General features: G+C 45.5%; 1 protein-coding gene across 2 annotated transcripts in view; it reads right to left on the reverse strand.

Moving 5' to 3' along the window:
• LOC106582512 (desmin) overlaps positions 1-7,251 on the reverse strand; it is a 40,492-nt gene extending 33,241 nt beyond the window's left edge. Inside the window, exon 1 of one of the 2 annotated variants that reach the window (XM_045704904.1) lies at positions 6,589-7,251. In XM_045704904.1, coding sequence (XP_045560860.1) covers positions 6,589-7,166 — 578 coding nt within the window. In that variant the 5' untranslated portion in view covers positions 7,167-7,251. The remainder of the gene's footprint in view (positions 1-6,588) is intronic. The other variant, XM_045704905.1, reaches the window with a different exon arrangement.
• Between the last annotated feature and the right edge of the window lie 2,749 nt (positions 7,252-10,000).

A 10,000-nucleotide genomic window follows, 5' to 3' on the forward strand; every position in this document is an offset into this window, starting at 1 on the left:
GACAGAGGGGAGCAGACAGACAGAGGGGAGCAGACAGACAGAGGGGAGCAGACAGACTGAGGGGAGCAGACAGACAGAGAGAGGGGAGCATGTAGAGCAGACGGAGAGAGGGGAGCATTTAGAGCAGACAGACTGAGGGGAGCATGTAGAGCAGACAGACTGAGGGGAGCATGTAGAGCAGACAGACAGAGGGGAGCAGACAGACAGAGGGGAGCAGACAGACAGAGGGGAGCAGACAGACAGAGGGGAGCATGTAGAGCGGACAGACAGAGGGGAGCAGACAGACAGAGGGGAGCATGTAGAGCAGACAGACAGAGGGGAGCAGACAGACAGAGGGGAGCAGACAGACAGAGGGGAGCAGACAGACAGAGGGGAGCATGTAGAGCGGACAGACAGAGGGGAGCAGACAGACAGAGGGGAGCAGACAGACAGAGGGGAGCAGACAGACAGAGGGGAGCAGACAGACAGAGGGGAGCAGACAGAGAGAGGGGAGCATGTAGAGCAGGCAGACAGACTGAGGGGAGCAGACAGACAGAGAGAGGGGAGCATGTAGAGCAGACAGAGAGAGGGGAGCATGTAGAGCAGACAGAGAGAGGGGAGCATGTAGAGCAGACAGACTGAGGGGAGCATGTAGAGCAGACAGAAGCTGGAGACTCTGTTCTACTGCAGAGCAGGACATGTATGTATCAAGTATATCAGAGTAAGAGTGTCTGATCGAGGATCAGGTCCCTCCTGTCCACCTCATCTGATTCATTATGATCTAGGATCAGGTCCCTCCTGTCCACCTCATCTGATTCATTATGATCTAGGATCAGGTCCCTCCTGTCCACCTCATCTGATTCATTATGATCTAGGATCAGGTCCCTCCTGTCCACCTCATCTGATTCATTATGATCTAGGATCAGGTCCCTCCTGTCCACATCATCTGATTCATTATGATCTAGGATCAGGTCCCTCCTTTCCACCTCATCTGTTTCATTATGATCTAGGATCAGGTCCCTCCTGTCCACCTCATCTGATTCATTATGATCTAGGATCAGGTCCCACCTGTCCACATCATCTGATTCATTATGATCTAGGATCAGGTCCCTCCTGTCCACCTCATCTGATTCATTATGATCTAGGATCAGGTCCCTCCTTTCCACCTCATCTGATTCATTATGATCTAGGATCAGGTCCCTCCTGTCCACATCATCTGATTCATTATGATCTAGGATCAGGTCCCTCCTGTCCACCTCATCTGATTCATTATGATCTAGGATCAGGTCCCTCCTGTCCACATCATCTGATTCATTATGATCTAGGATCAGGTCCCTCCTGTCCACATCATCTGATTCATTATGATCTAGGATCAGGTCCCTCCTGTCCACCTCATCTGATTCATTATGATCTAGGATCAGGTCCCTCCTGTCCGTATCATCTGATTCATTATGATCTAGGATCAGGTCCCTCCTGTCCACATCATCTGATTCATTATGATCTAGGATCAGGTCCCTCCTGTCCACCTCATCTGATTCATTATGATCTAGGATCAGGTCCCTCCTGTCCACATCATCTGATTCATTATGATCTAGGATCAGGTCCCTCCTGTCCACCTCATCTGATTCATTATGATCTAGGATCAGGTCCCTCCTGTCCACCTCATCTGATTCATTATGATCTAGGATCAGGTCCCTCCTGTCCAGATCATCTGATTCATTATGATCTAGGATCAGGTCCCTCCTGTCCACATCATCTGATTCATTATGATCTAGGATCAGGTCCCTCCTGTCCACCTCATCTGATTCATTATGATCTAGGATCAGGTCCCTCCTGTCCGTATCATCTGATTCATTATGATCTAGGATCAGGTCCCTCCTGTCCACATCATCTGATTCATTATGATCTAGGATCAGGTCCCTCCTGTCCACCTCATCTGATTCATTATGATCTAGGATCAGGTCCCTCCTGTCCGTATCATCTGATTCATTATGATCTAGGATCAGGTCCCTCCTGTCCACATCATCTGATTCATTATGATCTAGGATCAGGTCCCTCCTGTCCACATCATCTGATTCATTATGATCTAGGATCAGGTCCCTCCTGTCCATATCATCTGATTCATTATGATCTAGGATCAGGTCTCTCCTGTCCACCTCATCTGATTCATTATGATCTAGGATCAGGTCCCTCCTGTCCACCTCATCTGATTCATTATGATCTAGGATCAGGTCCCTCCTGTCCACATCATCTGATTCATTATGATCTAGGATCAGGTCCCTCCTGTCCACCTCATCTGATTCATTATGATCTAGGATCAGGTCCCTCCTGTCCACATCATCTGATTCATTATGATCTAGGATCAGGTCCCTCCTGTCCACCTCATCTGATTCATTATGATCTAGGATCAGGTCCCTCCTGTCCACCTCATCTGATTCATTATGATCTAGGATCAGGTCCCTCCTGTCCACATCATCTGATTCATTATGATCTAGGATCAGGTCCCTCCTGTCCACCTCATCTGATTCATTATGATCTAGGATCAGGTCCCTCCTGTCCACCTCATCTGATTCATTATGATCTAGGATCAGGTCCCTCCTGTCCACATCATCTGATTCATTATGATCTAGGATCAGGTCCCTCCTGTCCACCTCATCTGATCCATTATGATCTAGGATCAGGTCCCTCCTGTCCACCTCATCTGATTCATTATGATCTAGGATCAGGTCCCTCCTGTCCAGATCATCTGATTCATTATGATCTAGGATCAGGTCCCTCCTGTCCACATCATCTGATTCATTATGATCTAGGATCAGGTCCCTCCTGTCCACCTCATCTGATTCATTATGATCTAGGATCAGGTCCCTCCTGTCCACCTCATCTGATTCATTATGATCTAGGATCAGGTCCCTCCTGTCCACCTCATCTGATTCATTATGATCTAGGATCAGGTCCCTCCTGTCCGTATCATCAGATTCATTATGATCTAGGATCAGGTCCCTCCTGTCCACATCATCTGATTCATTATGATCTAGGATCAGGTCCCTCCTGTCCACATCATCTGATTCATTATGATCTAGGATCAGGTCCCTCCTGTCCATATCATCTGATTCATTATGATCTAGGATCAGGTCCCTCCTGTCCACCTCATCTGATTCATTATGATCTAGGATCAGGTCCCTCCTGTCCACCTCATCTAATTCATTATGATCTAGGATCAGGTCCCTCCTGTCCACATCATCTGATTCATTATGATCTAGGATCAGGTCTATCCTGTCCACATCATCTGATTCATTATGATCTAGGATCAGGTCCCTCCTGTCCACCTCATCTGATTCATTATGATCTAGGATCAGGTCCCTCCTGTCCACATCATCTGATTCATTATGATCTAGGATCAGGTCCCTCCTGTCCACCTCATCTGATTCATTATGATCTAGGATCAGGTCCCTCCTGTCCACCTCATCTGATTCATTATGATCTAGGATCAGGTCCCTCCTGTCCACATCATCTGATTCATTATGATCTAGGATCAGGTCCCTCCTGTCCACATCATCTGATTCATTATGATCTAGGATCAGGTCCCTCCTGTCCACCTCATCTGATTCATTATGATCTAGGATCAGGTCCCTCCTGTCCACATCATCTGATTCATTATGATCTAGGATCAGGTCCCTCCTGTCCACCTCATCTGATTCATTATGATCTAGGATCAGGTCCCTCCTGTCCACCTCATCTGATTCATTATGATCTAGGATCAGGTCCCTCCTGTCCACATCATCTGATTCATTATGATCTAGGATCAGGTCCCTCCTGTCCACCTCATCTGATTCATTATGATCTAGGATCAGGTCCCTCCTGTCCACCTCATCTGATTCAATATGATCTAGGATCAGGTCCCTCCTGTCCACCTCATCTGATTCATTATGATCTAGGATCAGGTCCCTCCTGTCCACCTCATCTGATTCATTATGATCTAGGATCAGGTCCCTCCTGTCCACATCATCTGATTCATTATGATCTAGGATCAGGTCCCTCCTTTCCACCTCATCTGTTTCATTATGATCTAGGATCAGGTCCCTCCTGTCCACCTCATCTGATTCATTATGATCTAGGATCAGGTCCCACCTGTCCACATCATCTGATTCATTATGATCTAGGATCAGGTCCCTCCTGTCCACATCATCTGATTCATTATGATCTAGGATCAGGTCCCTCCTGTCCACCTCATCTGATTCATTATGATCTAGGATCAGGTCCCTCCTGTCCACCTCATCTGATTCAATATGATCTAGGATCAGGTCCCTCCTGTCCACATCATCTGATTCATTATGATCTAAAAGGCATAACTGATCCTAGATCAGCGCTCCTACTCTGAAACACTATGAATCCCAACCCTGTGTTGATCTAAAGGTCAGTATGACACAGCAGCTGTGTGTTCCAACCCCAGAACCTTCTCGAACGTTCACCCCTTTCCACCTTAAATTTCAACACTAGTTTGACTCTCCCTCATTCCTCCGTCTACACTGCACCCAAACCCCATCCCTCGCATGCCTTGAAGGAGCACGACAACGTGAGCTGTTTACAGCTGGAGAGAAAATCCCATAAAGAAAAAACCCAGAGACGATTTCACACCGTTGATCCTGTACCTCGAAATAGAAACGTCTATTTTAACAACACTACAACAACAACAAAAAACATGCCACCACTAAATGTTCTTCTTATTTCTATTTCTCCTGTGTTTTTGTTCTACTTTATTTATTTCTACTATTACTGATATTCGTTAACGCATCGTTGGGAAAGAGCAAGAAAAGACATTTCACTGTAGCAGTGCACGTGACAATAAAAAAAAAAGAAGTGAAACTTGAAAGACTGTTGAATGCTTCCACAGTTTACGGTTATAGACTCTCATGAGGCCTTGCACGCCACAGAGGAAGACACAGCATCCAATAGGCCTGCTGATAAAGGTTATATTTAGGAGAAGTACAGTAGGCACTCAGGGTGAATAGGGATGGATAAGAATAGTGGTCTAATATGGGAATGGTATTCTGCGACAGCTGATTCTTGAGGGCTCTGAGCAAGTGGTGGACAATGAGGAGCTGTTTGCCTGTCTATCTCTCTGTCTGTCTCAGTCTGTCTGTCTCAGTCTGTCTGCCTGCATGTCTCTGTTTTTCTGCATCTGTCTGTCTGTCTGTCTGTCTGCATGACTCTGTCTGTCTGAATCTCTGTCTGTCTGTCTGTCTGCATGTCTGTCTGTCTATCTGCATGTCTAGGTGTCTCTGTCTGTCTGTCTGTCTGTCTGTCTGTCTGTCTGTCTGTCTGTCTGTCTGTCTGTCTGTCTGTCTGTCTGTCTGTCTGTCTGTCTGTCTGTCTGTCTGTCTGTCTGTCTGTCTATCTGCATGTCTAGGTGTCTCAGTCTGTCTGTCTGCATGTCTCTGTTTGTCTGCATGTTTCTGTCTGTCTGTCTGTCTGTCTGTCTGTCTGTCTGTCTGTCTGTCTGTCTGTCTGTCTGTCTGTCTGTCTGTCTGTCTGTCTGTCTGTCTGTCTGTCTGTCTGTCTGTCTGTCTCTCTGTCTGTCTGTCTGTCTGTCTGTCTGTCTGCATGTCCAGGTGTCTGTCTGTCTGTCCACTTTGATACAGTACGGGTAGTGTCTGTTTATCCATCCTGCATTCAGCTCTCATTCTTTCTGCTTATCACAATAATGGTAATCCTCTTTGCTTTTCCCTCACTTTGACCGTTAGCAACAGATTCATGTTTATAATCTCATCACTTTCTCTCTGTCTTCTGACATCCTCTTTCTCAATCTCTTCTGCATTCATTCTCAAGCATTTTCTCTTGTGGGTAAATTAGAAAACTATATATATATATATATATATAGCTTCAGCAAAGCAGGAGAGAACTGTCACTGGACATGACATGGCTGTCATATTCCTACTCACTCTAAGATGGAGGATAACCAAAACACTGCTGGGACTGTATTACTCTCCCCAATTCAGCAGAAAAAAAACTATGACACGTATTCAGATCATATCACCATTCAGTCTTTGGCTACATTCTAAGGAGTGGCTTTCACTCAGCACAACATATAACACCTGTTCCACTATGTATTGATACATCTCTGGTAGTTCCAGACTGAAAATGTACACTTATTGGAATATAAAAGCGTTGATATATATATATTGGGGCCCATAATCAAACGGCCCTAATTTCTCAAGCGAATAACTTAATCAAGAACATATTACAGTAGTAATAGGTAACAGGTAGTTTCAGTGATTCTCTTCGTTTTTTGGTTTTTTTTTAACTAACTTCTACATCATGCAGTTTGAAATAAATCTACTTCCATTGTCTTCCGACAGTGATCTTGAATATAATAACCTCCTCTCTTCTGTTTTTAGTAACTTGTCTTTCCTCTCTCATGCCATTTTATTTCTTAATCAAGAGCGTATTATCCAGTGATTTTACTAACGTCTCTCATTGAACACTGCGTTGTTTTGGAACAGCTTGCAGGTTAGCATTTCATTGTACTGTTGACACATGCTGTATCCTGTAACACGTGACAAATAAACTTTGATTTGATTTGCTGTGTGTTTTTGACCCCTGACCTCTCACCTGAGTTTCAGTTTCTGCAGGTCATCAGCCAAGTTGTCTCTCTCCACCTCCATGCGGGCTCTGTCATTGGACATGCCCTCCACCTGACGCCTCAGCTCTCTCATCTCCTCTTCGTACATCTCGGCCACGCGGGTCGGCTCGTGACCCCTCATCCTCTCGATCTCCACCACCAGAGTAGCGTTCTGCTGCTCTAGAAAACGGACCTTCTCGATGTAGCTGGCGAACCGGTCGTTCAGGTGTTGCAACTCTGCCTTCTCATTGGTTCTGGTGTCCAGGAAGTCGCGGTTAGTGGCGTCGGCCAGGTTGAAGTCCAGCTTCTCGCCCATCCCAGCGTACGAGCGCATCGCGCCGCCGGAAGAGGAACGAATGCTGCCGGAGGAGTAGCTGGGACGGGCGGCGGTTTTGGTCATCTCGTACACTCTGGAGGACATGTGGGCCGAGCCGGAGGAGCCGGAGGAGCCGCGTCCGCCGTGGGAGAACATAGAGGACATGCCTGGGGTGGATCCAACACCGGAGCCGAAGGTCCGGCGGTAGGAAGAGGCTGACTGGGCGGATTGGGAAGAGAAGGACTTGCTCATGGTGGACGTTGTCCGAGGATCTAGCTGAAAGAACTGGGTTGCTGTTGGAGGTGGATGTCTGAATGAGGGGCTGTTGGACAGGAGATCTGCTATTTGTAGACATACAACGCCCACTCCATAACTCCAAGCCCCCTGCCTCCAACTCCCTCAATCACCCCCACTCTCTCTCTCTTCTCATATCTCTCTCTATCTCTCGCTCATTTCTATTCCCACTCTTTGATTCAGCTGTCATAGGCTCTGGTTTCCAGTAGCAGTGTGGAAGCTAGCCAGTGTGGGGGTGTAGGAAGTGGGTGTGGGGGTGTAGTAGTTGTTGGAAGTGGGTGTGGAAGTGGGTGTGTAGGGGTTGTTGGAAGTGGGTGTGGGGTGTGGGGGTGTTAGTCTCATGGCCTTCTTAAAAACATGAGATTACAGTTACCGTAAGTTACCCTACACATCTCTATCAGAGGGACAGAAACATGCCTAGTCGACCACATATTTATTCTTACATTTTCAAACTATACTGCTGTATTAAAGGATTGTAGTCTTTTTTAACTGGTGGAAACTTTCAGAACCCATCAAACTGTGTTTATGCGTTATGTAGGAAGTATTTGTTATGTAAGAAGTATTTGTTATGTAAAAGTTATTTGTCACATAAGAGGTATGTTATGTAAGAGGTATTTGTTATCAAATCAAATTTATTTATAAAGCCCTTCTTACATCAGCTGATATCTCAAAGTGCTGTACAGAAACCCAGCCTAAAACCCCAAACAGCAAGCAATGCAGGTGTAGAAGCACGGTGGCTAGGAAAAACTCCCTAGAAAGGCCAGAACCTAGGAAGAAACTTAGAGAGGAACCAGGCTATGAGGGCTGGCCAGTCCTCTTCTGGCTGTGCCGGGTGGAGATTATAACAGAACATGGCCAAGATGTTCAAATGTTCATAGATGACCAGCAGGGTCACATAATAATAATCACAGTGGTTATCGAGGGTGCAACAGGTCAGCACCACAGGAGTAAATGTCAGTTGGCTTTTCATAGCCGATCATTCATAGTATCTCTACTGCTCCTGCTGTCTCTAGAGAGTTGAAAACAGCAGGTCTGGGACAGGTAGCACGTCTGGTGAACAGGTCAGGGTTCCATAGCCGCTGGCAGAACAGTTGAAACTGGAGCAGCAGCACGGCCAGATGGACTGGGGACAGCAAGGAGTCATCAGGCCAGGTAGTCCTGAGGCATGGTCCTAGGGCTCAGGTTATGTAAGAGTTATTAAGAGGTATGTGTTATGTAAAAGGTATTTGTTATTCAAGTAGGTTTCAGTCAGATCCACACTCCATTTACATGACACTACAACATTCTATGGCAGCCATGTTAGCGTCCCATTAAAGAGCGTCCCATCAAATCTCATTAAAATATGTTCATATACACCCTCGGGAAGAATACAACGCATTTTGTGACAACACAAACTTACGTTTTCAGACATGAATCGAGACAGGTATTTGTGAAAATTCTACAGTAATATGAATGAGAATGCGGACGTGCATTTTGGAAATTAATAGACAATTCAGTAAATAAAACCTCAAAGAATAGGCCGCAATAACACACAACATTGTTCTGGCTATTCTTTGGGTGCTGAAATCGGTCGATGTTTTGATCAAAACTTAATTTTATGTGACGGCTATCTCTCTCAAAACTTTTTCATGAAGTTGACAGTCAAAATTGTACCGGGAATACGATGGGGAATAGTAGTCTGCTTGGCCTCCTGCTGCAGCCCCCTCAGTCCCAAAATAGTGAATGAGGTTAACAGCTTGCCCCGCCTGCTCATTTGTATGATGCCAAATACATTTTAATTGACAACTAAGAGATATGCTAACAGTCGTTGAAGTTTGAGTAAATGAGTAACTAGTTTAGTAAGTCCCATTTTGTGGTAGCTTATCCCAATAGCTGTAGCCACCAAAATTGAAAATAAAATGTTTTGGGGGAAAAGTCTGCTTCTCACCCACTTTTTCAGGAGATAACAAGACATCCTTCCAGCCGCTAGCTAGCTAGCTCCATATCAGTTTCGGTTCTAGCTAGCTAGCTAGCTCCATATCAGTTTAGGTTCTAGCTAGCTAGCTCCATATCAGTTTAGGTTCTAGCTAGCTAGCTAGCTCCATATCAGTTTCGGTTCTAGCTAGCTAGCTCCATATCAGTTTAGGTTCTAGCTAGGTAGCTAGCTCCATATCAGTTTAGGTTCTAGCTAGCTAGCTCCATATCAGTTTCGGTTCTAGCTAGCTAGCTAGCTCCATATCAGTTTAGGTTCTAGCTAGATAGCTAGCTAGCTCCATATCAGTTTAGGTTCTAGCTAGCTAGCTAGCTCCATATCAGTTTAGGTTCTAGCTAGCTAGCTCCATATCAGTTTAGGTTCTAGCTAGCTAGCTCCATATCAGTTTAGGTTCTAGCTAGCTAGCTAGCTCCATATCAGTTTAGGTTCTAGCTAGCTAGCTAGCTAGCTCCGTATCAGAGTTACGGTTAGGGTTCAACATTCTAACCCTAACCATATGTGTTGTTTGTGTCACACTGCTTTGCTTTATCTTGACCAGGTCGCAGTTGTAAATGAGAACTTGTTCTCAACTGGCCCACCTGGTTAAATAAATGTGAAAAAAAAGAGGCTTGTATACACATTATCCCCAATGCTAATCAATAAAAATCATCTGATAAATTCGCTGCTCTGTTTTGCTTGTTTACTGCGGCTCATATAATAGGGAATTGTCGGAATTGCTCTCTTGTATTGTTACATCACATACATGTAGAGAATATGGCCAAACTTTGATAGAGATTAGGGTAGATCAGGAGGCCCAGACTGGTGAGTCACCGGTGGGCTA

The sequence above is a fragment of the Salmo salar genome, chromosome ssa21, assembly GCF_905237065.1.
Source record: "Salmo salar chromosome ssa21, Ssal_v3.1, whole genome shotgun sequence".
NCBI lineage: Eukaryota > Metazoa > Chordata > Actinopteri > Salmoniformes > Salmonidae > Salmo > Salmo salar.